The sequence below is a fragment of the Gouania willdenowi genome, chromosome 24 (assembly GCF_900634775.1).
Source record: "Gouania willdenowi chromosome 24, fGouWil2.1, whole genome shotgun sequence".
Taxonomy (NCBI): Eukaryota; Metazoa; Chordata; class Actinopteri; order Blenniiformes; family Gobiesocidae; genus Gouania; species Gouania willdenowi.
This window is the reverse complement of record NC_041066.1, coordinates 4,468,296-4,494,819: the sequence shown is the minus strand read 5'-3', so window position 1 is coordinate 4,494,819 and position 26,524 is coordinate 4,468,296. Positions and strand designations below refer to the sequence as shown.

General features: G+C 38.8%; 1 protein-coding gene across 7 annotated transcripts in view; it reads left to right on the top strand.

The window, feature by feature from the left end:
* LOC114458124 (dystrobrevin beta-like) overlaps nt 1–26,524 on the top strand; it is a 52,061-nt gene that overhangs the window by 23,483 nt on the left and 2,054 nt on the right. For 3 of the 7 annotated variants that reach the window (XM_028440393.1, XM_028440395.1, XM_028440392.1), the window contains exons 3-21: nt 5,113–5,171; nt 5,347–5,427; nt 8,412–8,625; nt 8,841–8,926; nt 9,588–9,742; nt 10,474–10,573; nt 10,645–10,811; nt 12,970–13,094; nt 13,639–13,710; nt 13,821–13,898; nt 14,457–14,541; nt 17,195–17,274; nt 18,146–18,259; nt 21,319–21,415; nt 23,242–23,262; nt 23,411–23,564; nt 24,037–24,126; nt 24,237–24,284; nt 25,492–25,526. In XM_028440393.1, coding sequence (XP_028296194.1) covers nt 5,114–5,171; nt 5,347–5,427; nt 8,412–8,625; nt 8,841–8,926; nt 9,588–9,742; nt 10,474–10,573; nt 10,645–10,811; nt 12,970–13,094; nt 13,639–13,710; nt 13,821–13,898; nt 14,457–14,541; nt 17,195–17,274; nt 18,146–18,259; nt 21,319–21,415; nt 23,242–23,262; nt 23,411–23,564; nt 24,037–24,126; nt 24,237–24,284; nt 25,492–25,499 — 1,833 coding nt within the window. In that variant the 5' untranslated portion in view covers nt 5,113 and the 3' untranslated portion in view covers nt 25,500–25,526. The remainder of the gene's footprint in view (nt 1–5,112; nt 5,172–5,346; nt 5,428–8,411; nt 8,626–8,840; nt 8,927–9,587; nt 9,743–10,473; nt 10,574–10,644; nt 10,812–12,969; nt 13,095–13,638; nt 13,711–13,820; nt 13,899–14,456; nt 14,542–17,194; nt 17,275–18,145; nt 18,260–21,318; nt 21,416–23,241; nt 23,263–23,410; nt 23,565–24,036; nt 24,127–24,236; nt 24,285–25,491; nt 25,527–26,524) is intronic. The other 4 variants (XM_028440396.1, XM_028440397.1, XM_028440398.1 and 1 more) reach the window with 4 other exon arrangements.

The window sequence follows — 26,524 nt, the reverse complement described above, 5'->3', positions numbered from 1 at the left end:
TTTATTAATAAAAGCAGGCTTACCACTAAAACAAATGTAAATATGTAATTTAGGTTTTACTTTTGCTTTGTTGGGTTTTGGTCAAAGTTTGAATAAGGTTCATATCATAAATGGTCTGAGTTTAAAAGCAAATCGGCACCACAAAACGCCAAAACTAAATAATTGTCTCTCTTATTCTTTCTTCTTGTCTTCCTCGGCACCTGCTCTTTCATTCTAAGTTTTGTTTTGTTTTTTGGTCGACTAATCGCTTTGTGTGCCATAGTCTTGGTCGACCAACCATTTCCTTGGTCCCTACTAGGGACTTTATTTTCTGTTATTGGAGAGTTTTCTGATGTTTTCGAGACATGAAAGCACTTCTGCTGTGAGGACAGTAAGAAGCTCACAGCCGCTCCTCCTGATCCCAGCTGATCACAGCTGACAGACACTCCACATCCACACTGCAAATGAATTGTATCTGTTCTCTTCACTTTGGGTAATGTTTCTCTTAGGTTTACAAGCGATTTATCTAGTCTGTTCTCACTCTGTCTGACTCTGTATGTGGGGCAGACTCCGCACTAACTGAAAGCGGATCATGCGCAGCCCATCATACCGAGCCAGAAGGACCTCCGTGGAGTCTGTTTCTCCCAAACACGTTTGTGCCTTTATTCTGTTGCTTTTCCACCTCGGTCTTCCTTTTTCTTCTTGCTTTGCTGTGTTACCGCTGTGCCAAAAGCCGCGTTAGACATTTCTTTTTTTTTTTGAACCCTATTTAAAGATTTTTCAGTTTTATACAAACAAACATTTCAAGAATCAGGGCTTGTTCAAACTTATTTTACAGAGCTTTACACCACAATGCCAACCAGCGGCACATGAGCCCTCAACTTGCGAAAAGCTATCCATAAAAATAGATTACACACACACAAAAAGAAAAAGGAAAAAAAAACAAGTCAATACAATACGCTGCACAACCCAACTCCTCAATGATTGAATTTTGCTTTACACATCCCAATCAAGTAAAAGGCAAACCTTCAACATAAGCAATGAAGGGTGACCATGTCCTATGATATTTATTTATTGACCCACGTAAGCTGTACCTTAGATATTCCATTTGCAGACGCATCATCAACTCTCGTACCCATTGAATAAAGGAAGGAGGTTGTACGTCCTTCCACTTTGTTAAAATGAGTCTGCGGGCCAAAAGTGATGAAAAGGCAATGGCACTGGTCTGGTACGTAGTCAATCCATGTCCACTTGGGACAACACCAAACACTGCGGTAATCGGATTGGGATCAATCTTTCTGCCACACACATGTGAGAAAGCATCAAATATAGAACCCCAAAACCCACCCAATGCCACACAGGACCAAAACATATGGCTCATGGTGGCGGGCGACTGTTTGCATCTTGGGCACGCATCATCAGAGGTACCGTATATTCTAGCAAGCCTGGCCTTAGTGAAATAAGAACGGTGAAGAACCTTAAACTGTATCAAACAGTGTCGTATGCAGATGGACGTTGAATGTACAGTATAAGCCCGATACTTAAATCCCAGGTATCACCAGATATTTTCATGTTTAGGTCCTGTTCCCAAGAAATCTTCACCTCAGCCAAAGAAGTAGGGTCTATGTGATGCAACGCATTGTATATTTTGGAAATCTGTCCTCTGGAAATAGATTGAAGCTGCAAGCAGTCTTCAAGGGGGCAAGCATGTGATTTGTTTGGATACGTGGAGAAATGCTTTGATGCAAAGCTACGGGCCTGTAAATATCTGAAAAAGTGAGATCTGGGAATATCAAAATTTTTTGCTAAGTCTTCAAATGACATAAATGAGCCATTAATAAACAGGTCCCTGAAAAACACAATCCCTTTTGTTTGCCAAATTTTGAAACCCGACTCGTTTAAGGCTGGTAAAAAAGAAGGGTTAGAAGTAATAGGAGCATAAATAAGGATCTGTTTGAAGGAAAAGTGGCGACGACATTGAAACCAGATACTGAGAGAGCTTTCAACCAATGGATTCGTGAATTTTATTTTCCCCTCTAGTGGCAATGAGGAACACATTAGAGCTATGGGTGTGGTTGGAGGACTAGAACCCAGTTCCATAACAGACCAAAGTGGGCCGCTGCCCTCTTTAAATGTGCGGAGCCAGGTGGAAAGTTTTACAATATTAGCTGACCAGTAGTAATACATGAAATTTGGTAGGGCAAGGCCACCTTCAGCTCTAGAGCACTGTAATCTAGATTTCCGAATCCTTGGGCATTTCTGGTTCCATATAAATGAAGTCACAATACCATCAATTTTTTTAAAGAACATTTTGGGAAGAAATAAGGGCAGCATCTGAAAAAGATACATGAATTTGGGCAAAACGACCATCTTAACAGTATTAATACGCCCGGCAAGAGAGATGGGTAAAGCCGACCAGCGCAACAGATCCGCTTTGGTTCTATCAAGAAGCGGGGTGAAGTTATATTTAAAAAGACTGTTATAGGAATTGGAAATTTGTACCCCCAGATATGTAAGTGATTTTTCCTCAATTTTGAATGGAATATTTATATAATCTAGGTCTTTAGCTAGCTGGTTTATGGGAAAGAGTATACTTTTTCCCAGATTCAACTTGTACCCTGACAAGCGGCCATACGAGGCAAGCAGTTCCAACATTCTCGGGATAGACTCCGCCGGGTCCGTTATGTACAAAAGCAAGTCGTCCGCATAAAGAGATAATTTGTGAATAGCTCCTCCTCGACTAATCCCCCTAACACCTTCATCCGAACGCAGTGCTACAGCCAAAAGCTCGATTGCAATATCGAAAAGCAAGGGGCTCAAGGGGCAGCCCTGGCGGGTGCGTTAGACATTTCTGCTGGAATATCTGCCATTGCACTGTTTCTACTCTCAGATCATGAACGCGCATAGACTTTTGACGAGCAGCTCGAGCAGCCAATAGTAATGTAATGTAAGTACTAAAACAGCTCATGGATCGCTCTGTTGGTAGAAAGATCTCTGATTGGCATCCAGCGTCACGCTCCTGGATTTTTCAATTAGGACCAAGAAAAGGAGAAGAGATTCACTGTCCACTCAAAACACTTTGGATTACAATATGTTCTAATATGGTTATAGATTTTTGACCAAAGCACGCCAAAAAACATACAGCAGCTTTAAATGTGAAACAGAAAAAAGACCGATCACTTAATACCAACAAAGTTGTTCCCTTCTTGTGAAAAATTTACATTTATTAACTATGTACATATAATGCAACGTAGAATAAGAAAAAAAACATACAAATATACATACTGTATATATGTATGTTATATATACTAAGAGGTATTAAAAAGTAAGAACCCAACATTAAAATTTTCCATAATTCCATGATTATTTTTAACCATAACAATAAATTATATACAATTTAATTACAATGGACATTTCTCACACTTCACTTTGTGGATTAATTGAGGAATGGCTAAGGTATGGGACTTGTGGTCATGCCACTGAGGACCTTGTGGATTTGTTGCAGCTTAGATTACATGCAATATTTCTATACGACCGTCCCTGATTCGTCCACTGGGCTCTGTTTTGGCAAGAGTAACAGAGTGTGTGTGTGTGTGTGTGTGTGTGTGTGTGTGTGTGTGTGTGTGTGTGTGTGTGTGTGTGTGTGTGTGTGTGTGTGTGTGTGTGTGTGTGTGTGTGTGTGTGTGTGTGTGTGTGTGTGTGTGTGTGTGTGTGTGTGTGTGTGTGTGTGTGTGTGTGTCAGAGACTGGGAGTAGCAGAGTCCTTTATTTGTCCCGGTGAGGCATACATTCTTCTGGGAAGCTTTCAAATCCTCTCTGGAATGTGTATGTGTGTGTGTGTGTGTTACCCCATTTGTAGGAAGAATGCAAATATTTGTATGTGCGTTTCAGCTATGCAATGTAGTATAACCATTACCATGGCAATGTGGGTGTTTCATTAGATGAAGATTTTTTTTTCTTTTTCTTCACTTTTACTTTCTTTCTTTCTTCCTTTTACTTTATTGTTCCTTCCTCTGTTTCTTTTACATCTTCCATTTTTTTCTCTTCATCATTTCTTTCTCTGTGTGATGCGCGTTTGTGTGCTTGTGTGTGCGTGTGTGTACCCCATGGGTACCCATAGTTCAAAATATGTTTAAAACCTTGTTTATGAATTTAAGGGCTAAAATAAGTTAGTATTTAAAATATATCAAATTTCTCTTTAATTAAATCAAGAGTGAAAGTATTTAATTTATGTATTAAAATAATATAACATAAAATTATTTCTGTCTGTAATTGATATAAACATAAGGAAAATGGTTTCATGTTATAAAAGTAGACCTAGTTTTCTGTTTGGTTAATGCCTAATTTTACTGATTACTTGCCTGCATTGATTTAATTAAAAGAAGTTTAAAATATACTTTTACCAAATTAAATGTACTTACCTGAAATTTGTGTTTATTTTTACTTACCTTGTTTGATGAAAAATGATGAACTTTTTTTTTCACCTTTCTTGTCACTGGAAAGAATAAAAGTAAGAACGAGTGAAATCCTGAGTCTGGTCAAGTCTTTCCTTTTTCAAGTGTGGGAAGTTATGATGTTATAAAGACACTTGACACATACATACATTATTATTGCAATATACAACTACAGAAAAATAATTGTATTTTAATTTACTACTTTGTATGCACTCATTTCATAATACAGAGCCAAACTCTATACCTAAAAACAATTCTTTAAAAAAAACTATTCTTTAAAAAAACAATTCTTTAAAAAAAAAAGAGATTGCAATATTTTGCTGTTCTCGCGGTTGACTGTGACAACATTAAAACAGATTAACGGCGAGAGGGAAAATGGCGCACTTTCTTGTACGGTCGCCCCTGATATTGTACATGATATGAGTGATAACACGTGTTATAAAGGCTATTTTGCACAATAGGTGTGCTTTCAGATTTTTACTTATATTTTGGTGTGCCTTGCCTTGGGCACCCAAAGTTTGGGAACCACTGGTCGAGTAGACCTGGCTGTACATTGTAATGGGAAAGCAAACTTCATAGAGGCTGGTTAGCGTATGGTTTCTCAGCTTCTATATTTGTGAATATAACATGGTAGGAGGTTGATTCATTTCTTCATGTTTTGTGGCTGTGATTTTTTTCAGGATGGTGATGGAGGAGCACACACAGAGAGACAGAGGGAGGGGGATCTTTGTGGAGCTGGGTGAGTCACTTATTCTTACCTTGTGCTGTCAAAGCCTCACCTTACTGGCTCGACGTCGCCCTCAAAATATAAAGTCTACTTGGGCTCGAGTTAAAGCTGCGTTGTGGGAGATAAAACATATTATTAATATTATGGTGCGGCAAAGTTTCTAAATGCAACCTTTTTTTTTGCACAGGAGAGCAGAACTTTGACGCCATTTGTCTCTCTACGTATCGAACGGCCTGCAAGCTCAGATTCATTCAAAAGAGATGCAACTGTAAGTCGAAGCTGGTCTGCAGCTGATGTCCTGTAGCACTGCAGTAAAACATGATTTTAGTAATCAATTAATCTATCCATCATTAATCATTTAATTGAATAATCATATTTTCAGACTTTGGTTTAAATCTTATTCCATAATTAACAGATTAATGTGACGCAAAAATCCTTTTGAGCTCTTTTTTTTATTGCACTCAACAAATAAATGCATAACAATTGAACAGAATAATTTCACATTTTAAATATGTATTACTTAAATGAAGGTCTAATAAGCAACATTGCTTGAATTAACATAATGACAGTGCTATGAATTTAGGTTAAACAAAAGGTTTTTCCCTTTACCAATAAAGAATAAATAAAGCATTGATTTTAAGGGTTTTATCAATATTTGTGCAATAAAGTTTCTGTTTATATGTACAATATTTTATTGTTTTTCACATATCAACTAGGTATCGACCGATATGGGTTTTTTAGGGCCAATGCCGATACCGATTTATTTTCCATCAGCCTTAGCCGACCGTGGCTGAGGTGGTAGAGGGTCGTCTTCTGATTGAGAGGTTGGGGGTTCGATCCCAGTACCTGAGTGTGTCGAAGTGTCCTTGGGCAAGACACTGAACTCTAAGTTGCTCCCAGTGGCCGACTAGCGTCTTGCATGGCAGTCCTGTCCCACTGGTGTGTGATTGGGTGAATGAGCTGATATGTAAAGCGCTTTGGGACTGCTTCAGTGTGGGGATAAAGTGCTATATAAATCAAGTCCATTTACCATTTCAAGTTCATTTAGCCAATGACTGATACAGACTGACGATTTTTGGAGCAGATACTACTTTTAATGAGTCTCAATTAAAAAAAAAAGCAACATTTATTGAAATTAACAAAGGTGAGGTAGAACGACACTAAGTAAAAAATATTTAACATATAATAAAAATAGGTGATGTAGAACAAGAACAAGTAAAAAATAGAGTGAGACATCTCATGAAATATTATGAAAGAGAACTGTTCGTCCTTGTCTTGAAAATAGCTTTGACAAATGGCCTGACTGAATATATATTTTATTAATAGGATTATTGAGTATAAAGATATATAATTATAGTCTTAAACACAAAAAGAAACCATGGATAATAGTCTATTACAACACAACCCCAGAACATAGATTAGCAGAGGAAAATAACGTGATGTCAGATGCGCATTAAGCAACAAACTGTTCAAGTTTCTGTTCTAAATTACATTAACATTAACAAGAATAAAAATTCAAACAAGTAGTGAACTGCTTCTCAAAGTTAAATACTTTTCAGCGCAGCACTGAGTGACCGGGGGTTTCCACTGGATACGTCTCCGCTGCGCCACGGCACCGATCCGGTTTATCCCCGCTGTCCGCCGTCCGGTAATTCACACCGGTTGCGTTTTGAGTGCGCCACGGTGCACTCCGGTTGAACGACTGTGACGTTATGAGACAGAGGAGTTCTCACGATATTTATATAATCGCGCGAGAACGCAGTTAAAGGTATGTGTTATAAACGCAACAATAAACAGTTAAACAGGTCAGTGTTGCTAACGGAGGAGAACAAGATGGTTGGACTCTGGATTTGCCATAGTCACGTTTTTTATCAACAGCCAACAGAGAAGAGATAAAACTGCACCAGTAAAACATGAACTAAATCAAATTTGCTGCAGTTTACAGTGTAGTTACAGTATGAGAGGAAGCAATTTAGTGAATGTGATTTTGTTTTTACACATTATGACGTTTTGGTGATGTATTTACTTGAAATATAATCTGAAGTGTTTTATTGCGGAGTACGTGCATAATATTCTGTTTAGCTTAATTTGCTCTGTGCTGATTGATGTGTCGTGCTCCGGTGTCCGCTAGAAATAGAAGCCCTGCATATATCTGGCGGAGGGCACCGGACTACCGCATCTGGGAAGGAGCAGACATGCACCACAGCGGACCTGGTGGAAATTAACACATAAACTAAAGGAAACCTATCAGCTCCGGTGGCGCGGCGGTGACGTAACGCAGCGGAGCCGCATCCAGTGAAATTGGGGGTAAGAAGCAGAGAGAGGGGGAAAGAAACACACACACACGCCAAACCTCCAGCAGCTGCTCGTTAACTAGAAGTGAGACGCAACACGTGGAACCACGGAACCGCTTAGTTAAACAGTTAAAAGATGCTTTGAAAGTTTAAAACCTGCCGTTGGGATTGGAGGGCTTGCTTCATACTCTGCTATTGGGGGAGGGGCTCTGCACTCTGCTCCCTGTCTGCAGCAACATGGAGCCCTGTGGCAGCCGCTCTGTTTATATAGTGGATCGGCAAACGCAGTAGTGCACATCGACCGATGCCGATACACGTAAAACACGCAAAAATCGGCTGATGAAATCGGCCTGCCGATGAATCGGTCAACCGCTAATATCAACGTATATGTGTGGACCTTTCACAGTGACATCACTTTCCTTTGTTCATATGACCAACTCAACATCAACTCACCACTGACTCATTTTGTGTCATTTATTTTTGAGGAAAAAGGCTGATAAACAAGATTTGGATGGAAGACAAACAGCACTGGTGGTGTGCACATTAGATAAAATGGTTTTAGGATTAAAAAAAAGACTATTTAATAACAATTTGAGTTATTTTGCTCAAATGTAAAACAAAATATTTTCACTTGCTGTTTACATGTTTAAACAGGCCCTAATTTACCAGGAGTACACTACGCTAACTCAAGTATTTACCAGGTCATTCATTTATTATATTGCATCAAGTGGAATTCAAAGCTAAAAACAAATAACCACATTTTAAATCCTAAATTTGTATTTAATGAAGCCCCGAACATTGGGGATGTGCACTGTACAAAGCGATGCAATGTGAGTGATGTAATCATGTCAGCATGTCAAGTATGTACATTTTTTCCCCATAATCAGACCAAATTAAAAAATCAAAAAGTAGAGTACAAATAGATGAGGAAACCTAAAGCAGTGCTCTCTCGTTCTAGTATATCTCCTGGACATCTACAACGTGATCGAGGCGGTGCGAGACGCCGGATTGAACGTCGTTGAGCTCAACGCCGGCATTTCAGTGGTCAGGCTGGAGAACCTGGTGTCCGCCCTGTTCAACCAGCTTGGCAAACGTCTGCCCACCACTCACACTATTAACCCTAGAGAGAGCACCGTCCTGCTGATGGAGTTCATCCTGGCTGCCATCGACAGGTACACAAATACCAGTGTGAAGTGTGACTTTATCATACTTCCAAATCTAAAAAATATCCTACCTAAACATCTACATTGTTTAATACCCACTGCGACATTTGTCTTATTTTTTTACTTTTTAGAAATTATAAAGAGAAACAAACACATGCATGTGCTGTCTTTTTACTTACTTTACTTTACTTCCATGCACATCAAATTGTCTCGCATTGTTCCAGTGAGCCTGACGGACGTCTGAGCGTCCTCTCTGTGAAGGCAATGCTCTCGACACTCTGTGGAGGGAAGCTAGTGGATAAACTTCGTTGTAAGTACCAGCTCACACCGTGGACACCTGAAAACCTTTGAAACACACACGCACTGCTCAAACTAAAACTTTTAAACCATTTCCAATCATAGTTCAATAGAATAGTTTTGAAAAATCATTTTATTAAATTATTATTCCTTTACCTAGTTCTTACTGACCCCCTAAAGGGACACGGATATTTTTTTTTTTTAAATATCCGTGTCCCTTTAGGGGCTTCGTATGTTCTTACAGCAGGAGTGTCAAACTCAAGCCATTCCAAACACAGCATCCAGTTTTGCTATTTTTTTTACTTTATCATTGAGTAAATCACCTTTCCAGTTATTGAATATGGTAAAACTAAGGTTTAAGCGTTTTATATTACATATTTCTCTTTAAAAAGCTCAGGATCTTTCTGATCTGTTAAAACAGGTCATAAGTGACCTTTGAACCAAGATGAAATAGATCCCAAGTTGTTTTTACAGCGTGCTTGTCAAAATGTACATGTGACGTGTCTGCCACTTAGTGGTAAAAACGCGACTGTGCGTTGTAATACTAAAATCAGTCAAATCACATACAGTTATTATCTGGTAGAGAAATGTTACAGAGTGAAAGTGTTGTTTATGACGTGTCTGATCACGTGACGCCTTCCTAACTATGTGTGTGTGTGTTGGTGTGTATTCAGATGTGTTTTCTCAGCTGTCAGACTCCACTGGTGGGCTGGTTCAGTCCAGGTTTGACAGTTTCCTCAGGGAGGCTCTAAAGCTGCCCACTGCTGTGCATGAAGGGCCATCATTTGGCTACACTCCAATCTCAGCACGCTCCTGCTTCCCACAGCAGGTACACACTCCTCATTTATGTGGCTGTATTTACTAGGGATGTACTCATATTAGATCCAGTTAAAACAATGCCAGGAAATACAAATACGTTTTACTAAATGTTTTTGGCACAAGTAATGGGAAAATGACTTCTATAATCTCTAAGGAATTTAAAAAAAAAGTAGAATATCATGTTTATTTTGTTGTTGTGCAGATTGTTTACATTTCCAACAAGGTCAATAAAATGCATTTATAACCAAAAGAGCCATTTGGGAAGCAGCTGTTTAACTTTAAAGATGAGAGATGCATTAAGTGACCTTTGTTACTGTTTCATATTTCCTCCAAACAGCATATTGTTTGTTATTTAGATGAGGGATTAGGAAGTAGAAGATGAATCTTTGCATTCCACATATTGCAGACAGTAAATGTGCTTTCTGCTCCTGAGACTGTGAAGGAGTCGATATCAGTGACGAGTTTAACATGTCAGGGTTAGTTTAGTACATAGCGGCACTGGCTGAGCAGGGTCAAAGGGTGAACAGGTGGGGCTATGTTATTGGGTCGACAGTTGTTTCAAATTGTCTTATCAGGCCAATTTAATAAAGGAAAAAACAAACAAACGTTATCAGCAGTTATTTAAATATTAGATATTGTGCATCTCTAGTCCTTACTCAGTAGTTCCTTATTCATCTACAAAGTGTCATTCATTCGTTTGCACTCATTTATGTGTCTGATGTGTTACTTTGTGTTGTGCAGAAGCGAGTGATGCTCAACATGTTTCTGGACATCGTCAACAACCCTCCCCAGTGTCTTGTCTGGCTGCCACTGATGCACCGCCTGGCCGTTGTAGAGAATGGTACACACACACACACAAGCGCGCGCCTGTTTGACCCGTTTTTCTGACTGCGTGAACTGTCTTTCTCACAGTCCACCATCCCGTCTCGTGCTCCTTTTGCCGAGGAAACGGGATGACAGGCTTCCGTTATCGCTGTCTCCGTTGCCGCGGTTACCAGCTCTGCCAAAATTGCTTCTGGCGAGGAAACGCCAGTGGTTCCCATAGCAACCAGCATCAAATGAAGGAGCATTCAACCTGGGTGAGTTGATGTGTACAAATACTGTGACTGGACGTGTGTGCGTGCGTTTAACACCGCTATGTTGAGCCGCCTCTTTACCTATCCTCATTTCTGTTTCATATTTTTATATTTGGTTGTCACTGGACTTTTTAAAGTATAAGTACACCCAGAGGTTTTTGCTGACCTGCCACTAGGGAGAACTTAAAAAAATACCTTAATTATGGGTGTTGCTCCTAGAGTAGTTAAGACACACACAGTCACAGAAGCCCCGCCCCCACAGCGCTGCACATTTCCACATGCAGCTGTCAATCAATGCTCAGCAGGGCTGTGAGTGGTGGAAACCAGTCCCTCCTCCCGTCTGTTGTAGGAAGGTTGGGGCTAACAGTGAAGGTTAGTGACGTCACTGATCCAAAAAGACGTCACTGATCTGATCTCAGCTAATAATAAAATTCAATTGCAATAACAGACGTTCAACCCATAGACGGCATTCACTCTGACATTTATCAACTAAAAACGCTAAATTTAAATACTTTCAATAAAAGTGTAGAGTGGGACCAGGATAAATAAACTACATTACTTCATGACTAATCATATATGTATTCGGCAGAAAAAAGTGGCTTTAGGGCAGGATTTTTCAACCTTGGGGTCGGAACCCCAATGTGGGGTCACCTGCAATTAAAATTGGGTCGCCTGAAATGTCTAGTAATTGGTATTAAAAAAAAGGTAAAAATAGATTAAAATTCTATTTTTAAAATGTTTGGAATTATTCATTCATTCATTCATTCATTCATTCATTTTCAGACCCACTTATTCCTGTTCAGGGTCGCGGGGGCCAAACTCCGGCTCTCATTGGGTGCTGGGTGGGGGTACACCCTGGACAGAGTGCCAGTCCATCGCATGTTTTGAATTATTACTTTTCAAATACACACACACAATAAATATCAAATAACCGTATCCCATCCTTAAACTTTCTTAAATATAAATCTAGTTAAAACAAAATGCAGTCTAAAAATGTCTGATTGGGGGCGCACTTGTCACTTTGTGCACTAATCCTGGCTACTCTGTGTTTGTAACACACTTTAACAAACATTAAAATTAATACTAAAAAAAAAAAAGTCTCCGGACATTTATGATATCAAAATGGGGTCACGACCCAGAAATGGTTAAGAACTCGGGATGCAACGATTAATCGTAAGGCAGTTAAAAATAGATTCATAGGTATCAAGGTTCATATCGATTCTCTGAAAATTGAATCGCAGTACTTTTTTTACTTTTATCTATTTATCCTCCTCTTGTCCAGAAGCTTAGGCGTCGGGCGGAATCGTCAACTACTCTTAAACATGTTCATAAATGATACCTTACCCCTTTAGCACCAAAAGAATATCTGTAATATTACTTGAATATCTGTAAAAGTCAAGTTTTTCTATTAGCTCTGTCTGCTAGTGCATTGCTTCTCTTCTTCACTGCTAGAATAACTGCATGCCAACCGACCACTGGGTTACCAGCGCCCTCTGATGGTTCAAACAAATATCTGATGTAAATACAACGCAATGACTGTTTTTTTTTTTGTTTTTTAAAATCCAATTGTTAGGCACAAAATACATTTTCAGTTGCACTTTTAAAAAGAAAAAGAACTATTCTGCAGTTTTGCATTGTTTATTATAGAACCAGAATTTAAATTAATAGGCTTCTTCTTCATTTGTATATTCCTTTATTTATTTCATTCAAGATTTATTTTTAGTTAAATTGCATTGTTTTGAATAGTTTATCAAGGGATTTTTTTTCAACAATGAAAAATGAAAGGAAAATAGTACAGTATTTTTTAGTTTTTTTCCCAAAAAAAATAAGGGAATATTTTTCAGTCATCATTTGTCTACAATCTCATTTTGTAAAAAAAATCGTGAGAGAATCGTATCGTGAATTGAATCGTATCGGGAGTTGAGTGAATCGTTACATCCCTATTAAGAACCACTGTTTTAGTGTGTGCTTACATTTTAAAGTAATTTATTCTGCCAGTAGGGGGGCAGTGTTTAATGTTCAAAGTACAGAAAATAAGCATAACCAACTTCATAATGTTGTACACAAACTACGCAGATACTTTGATAGACAAAGGACTTTTTTAAATGACTCTTTATTTTATGGCCGTGTCTGAATTGTGTCTTTGTGTGCGTTTGTCCAGAAGTCACCAGCGTCAAAGCTCGGCCATGCTCTGGGTCGCACACTGGGCTGTGTGTCATCTAGAGAAGCCCCTCACCCGATTTACCCAGAGGAGCCAGAGAGGACCCTGAATCTCGCCAACATTGTGTATGACCTTATAACGCACAAACACACGCATATACACACACAAACCTACCTGCTTTTGTTTCATGTTTTGTGGTGCTACAGCCAATCACGTATTACTAATATGTTTTTATATCTGACATGTTAAAATGGAGACGGTTGGAGCACAGATTAACAAACAAAACATATGTAATGGTTTGTATTTCCTTCACGTGATCTTCTGGACTCTGTTTACGCTTCTAATTCCATGAAAGTAAAAGCATGTCTCCACTTGTGGATTGCCAGACTTTATTGTTAATGTTTGACTGAAGGGTCATTTTGTCAGTGCACTATAACTTTAGTAGGTTAGGTATTAAGTCCAGCTCCTTTGGTAGCTTGACCTCCTGAAGGATATTCCTCTTTAGGTTTCCTAACAGATGCTTTCTGCAGGTAGTTTCTCTCTGTGTGTGTTTTCTGTTCTCTGGCCTTTTGGTGTTTGCTACATTCACTACTGCATAAATGCACTCGGAGCATTTGCACTATTGGGAAACACCTGTCTGTGTGTGTGTGTGTGTGTGTGTGTGTGTAGCCCTGCTCGACCTATCGGGAGCTCCAGTGAAGCCATGCTGCTGTCGGCATCAGCGCCCGAATCCACCAAGAGGTAAAACCACAGCGTTTGCTTTTTCAGTGATCAAACTAAAGCAGGCAAACAAAGGCAGAACATTGTGTGTGCGTGTGTGTGTGCGTGCGTGTGTGTGTGTGTCCACATAGTGTGGCTGCAGCTCAGCGTATGAACGAGGAACACGCTCTGATTGCTGCCTATGTTAACCGTCTGCAGAGCAGCCCAAGGTGAGAGAGTGGGTAGTTACTGTCACACACAAAAAGGAAAAAGAAAAAGGTGGAATAAGGAACGGAGAGTGGAGGAGGTCTGGGGGAGTTTGCCCTGTCCCTCTCTCATCCTTCAAATGCCTGCCTGGTTGGGGTTATGAGTATTTTATTTATTATTTACCTTTACTGTTCATTTATTTATTTTTATCTGTGTTTTTGTTTGTTTTGTTCTCTCTTTCTGAAATTGATGTTTTGTCTTGTCGGGATATTGCACTGTTGTCCTTGTCATTGTCTTGTATTTGTGTTGCAAAATAAAATTAAAATAAAAAAACAAGAACCTTGATTTTGTTGGAATAGAGTTTAGTCATGAAAACAGTAACCATGAAAATAAGCAGATTTATTTTATTTTATGGATGATTACAAACAACTTTAAAGTGTCGGACTGCTCTCTTATTTGAAAGGTTGCAGGAGTCATTTTGAATTATTTTTTTTCAGGCCGGCTACTTGCTAACTTCTGGTTTTCTTAACTCTCCTCGTCCTCTGCTGCAGTCACTGAGCTTCTGTGTGTTTGTGTTTCAGTTTGAACTCTGCCAGCCGGCAAGACGAGGAACACAAGCTGATCGCTCGCTACACGTCTCGTCTAGCAGAGACCGAAGGCAGTGGAGTGAGTCTGAATCTTTTACAAACACGAAGGAAAGAAAGTGCTGTTCATAGTGATATAACATAAATTTAACCAAAAAAAACTAAAATGGTGTAGTTAGAAGATATTGAAATAGATCTTACATATTTGCCAAGATGGATCAGGTCAAGGTTGGAGGGACCCTTGTTAAAAGTTAAATGTAGAAAATCATCTTCAGTCATTTTGTGTGTTTTGGTGTCTTTTTGTGTGTGTTTTTTGTCAATTTGCCTACGTTCACATTGCAAGCCTTTTTCACTACAACCGGAAGGAGTACCTCCTGGTGCCGAGTAACTTCCTGTTATTGCGGGTCTAAGGGAAAATAGCTCTCGTTTTTTCAACAGCGTTGCTCCACTTGCCAGCTTTTTTGTTGGCTGATGCGGAGGCAATCGCAGCGGCAAATACCCGAACAAATAAACTTGAGAAGGGGTATAAGTTCTTCCATGAAGAACTTGAGCTGGGTTTAGACCCAGCTAACCGCTATCTACAACATATGAAGTATAAACATTGTCATAAAGAAACCTAATTTAGTCAGCTAAAATATGTTTAAAGAGAGGCATGTTATAGACCTTTAAATTATATTTTAACATTCTGATATGTGTTTCTCTTATTTACATGTGGATGGATGTGCAGTAGCAGCTCCATAGCTTTAGCATAGCTAGCTTGCTGTGAATGGACAAGCTGCTGTTTCTGAGCCCTCTCGAAGGCAGACTCACTCTACGGTGGTGCGATAAAATTATTCCAGCTCCACTTTTAAAGACTCTGATGGTGGATCCGCTGACAAAATCCTCCTGAGTGAAGTGCCGGTGTTGTGTAGAATACAGATCCTGGACCCTTATCCCTCTTAACTGCTTAGATTTATCGCCTCCTTTGGTCTGGGTCTGTGGTTAGACAGGTATGGCTGTTTTCTTGCCCCACAAGAGCAACCAGGAACATAAGAAGAGCAACCAGGAACAGAACAAGAGCTGCCAGGAACAGAACAAGAGCAGCCATGCCGAGAATGAGCATTTTTGTCACTGTCTAACGCTAAAGCTATAGCCACAGGAAGTTGTTGCACACCACTTCCAGTTTAAAATGTGGAAGTATGAAAAAGGTCAATGCTCAATTCAGATTTTTTGCTCAGATACGATTTTTTGTTTGGCCGTTTACATTACTATTTAAAATGTGACCTATATCAGACTCCAGTGTGAACTGTTTGTGGCTCCAAACTGACCCGCATGTGCATTGCGTTTGAATGAATGAGCAGGTGCAGAGGAGGATGAGGAAAAAGGAAGAGAGAGCCAAATGTTTAATCTTGGCTTTTTGTGGTACCGATTTCCTTTTAAACACAGACCATTTTATGGTATGAATCCTCAAGCTTTGATCCAAACCTGACGGAGAAAACAATGAAACCGAAAGGTCCGATAGACATTAAGTATTTATATCCGTGCCCGATCCGAAACCGACAGTTAAAACCTAATTTTTTCCTCATAATGGTGAGCCCGCTTTTATTAACAGAACGGACTGTTCGTCAGCAGAACAGATCAGCGCATGGGGAAACAAGCGCATGTCAAACACACAGACAGTACATCTATTGACTGTACATAATCCATGTATCAAATATAGGGATAATCCATGTTACACTACTGATGATGTGTTGTTGCAGTAGTAATCCTGCTCAGTAAATCTGACTGGGAAAAAAATCCGATTTGGGTCAGATTTGATTGTTCTCACTGCTTTAAAAATATCGGATCTGGTCACTTAACCCCAAAAAAATTGGATTTGGGCAACATTTGCTTGCAGTGTGAATGCCGCCTTTGTGTATTTATTTTCGGGTCCGCACTAAGTTGGGCCGTGGGCCATGTGGCCCGCGGGCAACTTACTCTATGGCAGACATTAGCAACTGGCGTCGTGGAGCCACATGTGGCCCTGAGTCTAATTTTTTGCAGCCCCCAAAGCAAATCCCCAAAAATTGTAATTCAGACAGTTGGAAGGAACATAAAACCCAACATAATACACAAAATAACTCCAAATAACAAAAATCCACACATAATGAGTAAAAACTGACAAAACCATTGACAAAGACAAAAAAAGACAAAACCCTTTTTTCCCCTGTATTAATGCTCAGATTGGTCATTATTCTGAATGCTGTCATGAGTGTTGATAATGTGGCCCTCGAATCAGATACAATCACATTTTTTTGGCCCCCGCTGTTGCCCATCCCTGCTCTATGACATCACTAAACTCACTGTCATGTGTTAATGTGCTCTCATTGTGCCCTCAGTCTGCTCTAACAGGCATACGCAGGGATAAATGATAAGAAAATGAATGTTAAGATGCTCACGGGCGACGGGCGACCGTGGCTCAGGTGGTAGTGGGTCGTCTTCTGATCGAGAGGTTGGGGGTTCGGTCCCAGTACCTGACTGTGTCGAAGTGTCCTTGGGCAAGACACTGAACCCTAAGTTGCTCCCAGTGGTCGACTAGCGCCTTGCATGGCAGTCCTGTCCCACTGGTGTGTGAATGTGAGAGTGATTGGGTGAATGAGCTGATGTGTAAAGCGCTTTGAGACTGCTTCAGTGTGGTGATAAAGCGCTATATAAAATCAAGTCCATTTAGTCATAGTGCTTGGAGGTGTCATATTTAGCTTGTTTCTTTTGTCCAGGTGATTCCGACTCGAAGCATCAACTTTGACGTGAACAAGCAGAAGAGGGAGCTCATTGCTCAGCTGGAGGGAAAAAACAGGTATACAGATGTTTGTCTCTTTAACACTGAATTATTCTAAGTGTTCATTCCACATTGGAGCTTTTAATTGTGCACAAAGAAACTAAATTCAAATAACTAAACAACAAATTAACAAATAAATATTAGCTGTGTCAATCTTAGGTCAATAAATCACTTTTTTGTAGACAATCAGGTTTTTGTTTTATATCAAAACTACATTAAAAATAATGTGCCCGACAATCTCAGCAGCCAAATTATGGAATAGTATAACAGAGGAATTAAAGAAAAGTCAAACCATTGGCAAGTTTAAAAGAACATAGAAAATACAAATATTAGATAGATATATGGATGAAGAACAGCAGTTTAACCCAGAATGATAAAGTACTGTCTTTTTATTCATGCCTTTTTCCATGTGAGTTGGGGTCTTATAAGTATAGAAATTGAATATTATATACAAATAAACACGTTATTTTATCCATATATAAATAAGTAGCTTGTGATTTACTATAGTCAATATATTACAACAACCGTTGATGTCTGAATAGATGTAATTGATGTAAATTTCATTATAGAGAAATTAAAACCTTGATTGGAGGTGGTAATGTAAAAACCTCTTTGATGCACGTGAAAGACATTAACAGTTTAGCTTCATTGTTTTATTTTTTATTTTTTTACACATGATGATTATCTCTGTTTTTTGTTGTTTTTGTTTTTTCTTTAAATAAATGTTCAAAATCAAGAAATTCAAATAAAAAATGTAAATGTATTTTTACCTATAATGATCATTTGATGTGGATAAGTGCCCAGTCTGTGTGAAATATCTGTTCCATGGATTTAATAATGATAGAAAATGCCTGTTACTCTACATTCAGCCCTGCTCTTCCGTTCCCAGGGAGATTCTGGCAGAAATCAAACGTCTGCGTGTTGAGCACGACGCTGCCTGTCAGTTCAGCCCTGAGCGAGGCAGCACCAACCCCACCCTGCTTGCTGAGCTCCGCCTGCTCAGGTATATTAAACTCCTCTGAGATTAAGTTTTTTTGGATACTGGGTATTCATTAAAGAACATGAAATGGAGAAGTAAAGGATTCAGACAACTGCAAGTTTTTTATGTAGTTTTAGTTTGTATATTTAAGTCCTAATTCACTAAGGGGTCTATTCTCCCGTCTAGACTTAAGCGCTTTTTTGCGCGCCTGCAGTTACACGCTTCTCTTCTACGCATGTTCTCCAGTCCAGGATCCTGACACTCTCACCGGGCGTAAGTAGAGCAAAACCACGTAGTTTGTGAATGAAGGTGGACTGAAGGAAAGGAGGCGGCGATGTCAGTTTTTTGGGCTGTCTAAAAATCACGGAACATGGAGTTTTCTGAACGCTTGTAAATGTCATTGAAATTTGTGAAAATGATTAAGTTCACTTTTAATTTGCAACGCTTTCATTGATAAACACGTTGATTTGATCAGATCATTGATCAGATTATTGCAATGTAATTAAGGATCCAAGTCACAGTTAAAATCTCTCCATTGTCGTCGTCATCATCACTGTAAAGCGTGACCAAGTTAGATGCTGGAGATATGAGGAAATAACGCGGCCACAGAGCATCCTGCTTTATTACAGAGGGATGTTTGCAGTGAAACAGAACTATTGGCTTCCATAATACACAGTTTTAAATATAAATAGTTTAAAGCGACCTGAGCTGAGCCTCATTAAAATATGTGTGGGAACCGTTTGTGGTCCATCCTCATCTGCATATGACGGCTTGTTTCACTCTGTAGTGAATCAAACTGTGACTTTACGTTGGACATAGTATGAAAATAGTTAAATCACTGTGACCAACGTGGACAGAAGTCTGCATCTGTCGGAGTTTTAATCAATCGCGCAGCAGCAGCTGAGTTATCACAGCTGCTGCTGCGCGACGCATGAGTCCGTGTGGCTTCAAATGTAACTGTCCATATTTCTAGTGCAATATAATGTTTCACCTTATCGAGGCGCTACACTTATTCCACGGTTAGAAGCGCGTTGGAGGAAAAGGACTTACACATACCGGAGAATGCGCGTAAAGTCAGATTTGAGTGGGAACGCCCACATTTTAGGGCCGCTTTACCCACAGTTGTAACTGGGATGAAGGAGCGTAGTGACTGACTTAAGTACAGGGGGAGAATAGCACCAAAAACAGCACCGCTGCGTGGCTTTTTGGAGTTACGCGCATGGGAGAATAGAGCCCTAAGATCCTAAATAAAAAGTAGGTGTTGTGTGTGTTCATCATAACCTTAATTTTTTAGTTGATTAACTGCAATATTTTAGTTAAATCAGGCCATTGTCATTGAACTATACATTGAATGAAACTGTATTTGTTGTTTGTAAACTAAACACAGGAAAAGCCATTTTAAAGGGAGCTACTTTTGCACAAATGCATTTAGTAAAGTTTTCCATAAAACATGACCAACAACCTTTTTTTGGTTGAAGCGCTGAAACACATAGAAACACACACTTTTCACAAGCATTAAATTACAGACTCCAGTCAACCTAACATACAGGTGGATTGAGTGAGACCATGCAAAGTCCCAGGGAAGCATCCTGCCCAGGAATCAAAGAGGCCTTCTTGTTGTGAATATAGAATATAATAGAAGCTTTACTGTCATTGCACTGATAAAACAATACTATGAAATCTCATTGGTAGCAGTCAATCAATCAATCAAACAAACAGCAGAACAATTAAAATACTTTAAATGTGGTTCATAGATATAATTTTTAAAATAAATAAAGACAACTCGGGAGTTAAGAGTTAAAAGTAGTGGCTCAAAGGAACAACAGTAACCAAATCAAATTAAGCTTTATTGTCATTTTGCTGAACATAGTGCAGACAAGATGAGAGAATGTTTCTCCAGGATCCAGTTAAAAACATACAAATTTCTACTACTATACTCACATAAAAGGCACAAGCATGTTCATACCTGAGTCACAACATTGTGATGCAGAGGTGCTCGGTTATTATTGACAATAGCTGTTCAAAATAATCAGTTATCCACTCGTTAGTGAGTGTTTGTGTTGACTGACTAATGACTGACGACTAATGACTGATGACTGACGACTAATGACTAATGACTGAGGACTAATGACTGACGACTAACGACTGATTGACGACTGACTACTGATGACTGATGACTAATGACTGATGACTGATTGACGACTGATGACTGATGACTAATAACTGATGACTAACGACTATTGACTGATTGACGACTGATGACTGACGACTGATGACTGATGACTAATAACTGATGACTGACGACTAACGACTAATGACTAATGACTGATGACTAATAACTGATGACTGACGACTAACGACTAACGACTGATGACTAATAACTGATGACTGACGACTAACGACTAATGACTGATTGACGACTGATGACTAATGACTAATGACTAATAACTGATGACTGATGACTAACGACTGACGACTAACGACTAACGACTGATTGACGACTGATGACTGACGACTAACGACTGACGACTAACGACTAACGACTGATTGACGACTGATGACTGACGACTAACGACTGACGACTAACGACTAATGACTGATTGACGACTGATGACTAATGACTAATGACTAATAACTGATGACTGACGACTGACGACTAATGACTGATGACTAATAACTGATGACTGACGACTAACGACTAATGACTAATGACTGATTGACGACTGATGACTAATGACTAATGACTAATAACTGATGACTGATGACTGACGACTGACGACTAATGACTAATGACTGATGACTAATAACTGATGACTGACGACTAACGACTAATGACTGATTGACGACTGATGACTAATGACTAACGACTAATGACTGATGACTGATGACTAATAACTGATGACTGATGACTAATAACTGACGACTAACGACTAATGACTGATTGACGACTGATGACTGACGACTAATGACTGATGCTGATGACTAATGACTGATTGACGACTGATGACTGACGACTAATGACTGATGCTGATGACTAATGACACGCTGAGGAACTATGAGTGAGTTTAGCTGCTGTGTGGCAGGCAGAGGAAGGACGAGCTGGAGCAGAGGATGTCGTCGCTGCAGGAGAGCAGGAGGGAGCTGATGGTGCAGCTGGAGGGTCTGATGAAGTTGCTGAAGGTCACACACACACACGCACGCACACACATTCATTTTCTCAGTTCATTGATTGATTTCCTTTATTTAATATGAACATCACATTTACATTGGTAACCCAGATGCATTGTTTTGAGTGTTTTTAAAAAGGTTAAAAGTAGCAGAAATAATAAGAAAGTAAAAGGGAAATATGCTCTGCACAAAACATTACAAAAAGAAAAACACGATTCCAAGTTAAATACAGTCATTAGTTATAGGGCAGAGGCCACACGAGCAAACACAAGCGAGAAACCAGGTAAAACTGTTAATGTGAACACTGTTGTTTTGATTTTAGCCATTTTTTGAGTCCATTGTTAAAAGCATTGTTACTAGTCTCTAGTTTTAGATGTATGGATAGAGAGTTCCACTGTTTTGCTCTTTTTACAGAGACCAAATGAAGTCCTGCATCTTGGGACCAGGTAGTCCCCGCTGGTGGAGGCTCGTGTGGCCAGTTTACAAAACAGTTGTGACTCATGATTGTTCAGACATTTAAAAAACATTAGTAAAAACAGTGGAGGATCCTTTTAAGAATACTAAAATTCATAAAATTGTCAAAGGTGAGGAGGTTGTGTTTTCTTAAAATGTGGCAGTGATGCCGTCTCATTGTTTCCTGCTTGTATATTAAGATGATAGGTTTTATTGTGGTAGAGGAAACTTGTGACCATGACGTGATGCAATGTGACAGATTAGATCAAATCATTGCATGTCAGTATAGTTGACAGAGTGATTAAGGCCTTTTATCACGTGATTGTAAAGTGGAGCTTTGTGTTGCTGTCAAACCAGCTAAAATGCAACTTGGTTTTTTGTCAGAATTTCAGTTATTGTCTAGTTGTAGTGAATCTGTTACAGATATAGTCGACTAAAATATACAGGACAAGAATTTACTTATTTTTTTAAAAAAGATTCATTTATCATTGATCAACCTGATATTGGATGATTATTAATGTTTGTAAATACACACTGACACATTTGATGTGATCAATGCATTAGACCTGATTGGGTCTATGGGTGAACTGATCTGATATTGACATTGGATATCGGTCCGATATCAGCCAGAAAACGAATATCGGATTTTATCGGACTGCATCTAAAATCTCCGATATATATTATATTATATTTATTCCATTATAGAATACTGTAGATATTACTGTATATTGAAGGCTAACATGTATGTTACTAATTGGTTAATAATAAATGGGTCAGTTTTTCTCATACCTACTGTTACTGACTATTGTTCTCTGTTTGAATAACATCACTTGATCAAGACTTTTCTAACATTCAACACTACTAAATAAGTAATAAAATTATGTATGATTAGTGCTGTTATCGGATCGATATCGACCAATATTCACGGCTGCAATATTGGTATCGTATCGGAAGTGAAAAAGTTGCATTGGGACATCCCTAGTTTTGTCCCATGTGATGAAATCATAGTTTAGGTTTTATTAGTTATAGAAAATATCAGTACATTTTGATAGACTATTTGTTGACATGTATTTTTTTATTTAGTCATAGTCAAGTTATTGTCACTTTACAAAATGAAGTCTTATTTACTGGTGACACTAGTTGCACTTCACTAGTAAATTGTATTTGCACACTGGTCACTCATAATAAGCTTTACTATGGTTAATATCACTGACTTCATATTTGGGCTCTGAAAGCAAAAGTTTCTGAAACACTAGGGCAACGCTTCCTTTGTTCTTCAGCTCTTCTTCCATCTGCTGCTTTTCTGTTTTTGCTTTCTAATAGTTTATAACCTTTTTTCACACCTTCCTTCCTGTTCTTTCCACCTTCTCACGTTGTGGCTGTAGGACGAGGAGCAGCGACAGGCAGTAAGTTCTAAAATCACCAGTTCAGGCTTTTTTCCTTCATCATTCCAATTTCCAACTGAATATTTGTAGCGTTTGTGCTGCACTGTTTAATTCCTGTGAGCTTCAGTGATCTTCATTGTGTGACGTCCATCATGTGTCCGTCCTCCAGGCTCAGGCTGCTGGATCCTCTCATGCTTCTCCCTCTCGGCCCAGTCCATCCACAGTGCGCTTGGTGGGTGCAGGTTCTCCTCAGGCTCATGTTTACCCTCCTCAGGACTCTCTCGCTGGGGTTGGTGGGGACGTGCAAGAGGCTTTTTCTCAAGGTGAGTCGACCCAGCCCTACAGGTATATTATTCCCCACCACAAAGTGTGAAAGGGGATATAGGTTTGAGCTTCATCCATCCGTGCGTCCGAGTTAAAGGGGACAGCTTTTCTCAGAAACCGATTAAGATAAAATAACCAAATTTGATGTGTGGCTTCAGGGTATCAATACCTTGATGGAGTTTAAAAATGAGAAGCGTGCAATTATTTTTTTCTGGAGTTATTGCCCTTTTTCTGTTTTTTTTTTACTCTGTTCGAGGTATCTTCAAAGGGGACAGCTTTTCTTAGAAACCGTTAAAGATAGTTAATCATTTTATATTCTGATGTGATGTGACCAATCTAGTGGGGGATGTTGATGACTGTGTTCTGGTTCTAACACTAAAAGTCCTTGTTATGAGGTTTTATTCTTGTTTTCTTCTCGAAGTGAAACCAGTTACATGAAAGCTACGTTTTCAAAGTTTTTCTGTTTTTTAGGCTCAAGAAGAAACCTCAGGAACGACCTTCTGGTAGCAGCTGACTCCATCACCAACACGGTGTCGTCTCTGGTCAAAGAGCTCCACTCTGGTATGGATCCATCAGGATCTTTGTGCTCTTATTAGTGTAAAATTCAGAAATGAGGAGAAATGTTAGAATTAGTGCATTTTGTTTAAAACCAATGCATCCTTTTTGACTAGATGAAGGTCGTGAGGAGGAGGAGAGATTGCTGAATGGGAAGGACAGAGGTAAGACCATCCCTTTATCTTCTACTTTACTTTATAAAAGACAAACCCTTCAGTTTATTTCATTGTTTCAGTTTGTGTAACGAGTAAATGAAAAGCTTTGTGTTGTTGAACAGGAGCTTTACCTGCACATAGTGTTGTTTAGACCAGTGGTTCTTTTGGCCCAAGTACCCTCTTTCTCTTATTTCTGAATCCTCGTACCCCCTTTGTCTGACAACATTTTAGCTCAGAATACGATGGGAAAAAAACCCTTTAGAGCATAATGATGGAATGAATGAGTTATAACAAAGAATCTCATTTTGTAACACAGACAGTATTTAATCCCTCCTGAATAGAATTTTTCCTACAGTTTTCATCATTTACAATCATCTCCTACTACACTCCTTTTATTTTCGGTTCTTGTTCTAATCAAGATCATTTCCATCATCATTATTATGATCATCATTTTCAAGTTAAATAAACATCACAAAACCCCATATTTTTAATGCTTTTATTTGTACCCCTTGTAGTGCCACCTAGGGGTACACATACCCCCATTTGTGAAACACTGGTCTAGCTCAGTGGTTCCCAAACATGTTGTGCCCAAGGCAAGGTTCACCAAAGAACAAGTAAAAATCTCAATGCACATCAATTGTGCAAAATAGCCTTTATAACACATGTTGTCACTCATATCATGTACAATATCTGTAAATGTGCACAATTATTTACTTATGTCAAATAAAATGTGACAAAAACAACGATATTACTCATTAAATATTTATTAATAAAATATTTCAAACAAATTTTAGGTATAGAGTTTGCCTCTGTATTATGAAATGAGTGCATACAAAGTAGTAAATTAAAAAAAATATTATTTTTGTGTCGTTATATATTGCAATAATTGTATGGTTGTCACAAAGAACCACTGGTTTAGAGGATATTAATGCAGCTGCCAGGCATTAGCTCCTGTTCTTTCACAGCAGAGGTCACACAGGTGTTTATCCAACAGGTATAACACATACTGTAAGTAGCAACCTGTACAGTGCTATGAATGACCTTATAATGATAATAATTATAAATAAGTAAGAAATAATAAAACAAACCGGTGTCTCTCGTCACTGGAAAGCTTGGCGATGAGGATCCAAAGCTCCCAGTGTGAGGAGTCCATGTTTGAAAGGAAAATGTAGAATCTGCTGAGTCATCCTCTGACGAAAGTTATTTCTGTGTTCAGCAGGTTAAGAAGCAGCAGCAGCAACAACAGATGCAGTAAGTCCTCACATCCTTTATTTACACACGTTCATTGAAACACTGAAGAAACGACTCAAAACACACACACACAGTTTGGTTTCCTGTAACTGTTTATTTAGAAAATGATGTTGAGCTGTTTGCTACAATAGCTCATCATTTTTAAAATGTATTTGTGTGATTTACCAGTTGTTCTCATAGATCTATTTACAAAGTAGAAGTTGCTGCTCAAAACTTTATTGGCTTCATCCCAATCAATCAGTTTCTGAATAATGGCCATGTGACAGTGAAAGTTTTGTGTATTGCATTGTGGGATTGGGAACTACATAGAAGCAGAAAAGTAGGAAGTGTTTTTACTTCATTCTTACAATGATTTCTTGTGTTTCTTTGCCAGTAATTTACACGACGTCATTTTGGTTCTGGTTTCTTTTTGGTGTTCTCCGATATGTGACGTCACTCCATGACATTTCCGTCCAAAGCCACAAAATAAACATTCGCCATCGTTAAAGTCCATGAAAAATGCCAGAAATGTGTTGGGAAGTCACTTTGATTTGTTTTGGATGAAATACGGGTACAGTTTAAGAATGTTAGGGATTGTACTCAGCAGATTTCAATATTGACGGTATAAATACACACATTTGTATATTTATTGGACTCCAACAGAAAACAATCACATATATCTGAAATTTACACCAAAGTCCGACAGTAATTACAATAGATCATGGTTATTTTCTGAATAAGCACAACTAATAACAATCAGCAAAATCTCAAACTGAAGATAATTATTGAAACTATTTCTGAAATTAACTGAAAACATTTAGCCAGTGTTCATTTTGTCGACTACATTTTAATTATAGTTTCTTAAGTGACAAAAACGAGACTAATTGAAAAATAAATGTGAAGGAAAACAATGTTAAAATATATTAATATTTTTATCAACTATTAAAAAAAAAAAAACTAAACTATAATTTTGTCACATGGGGTGAAATTTAATCGGAACTGATGTGATCATGTGGTCG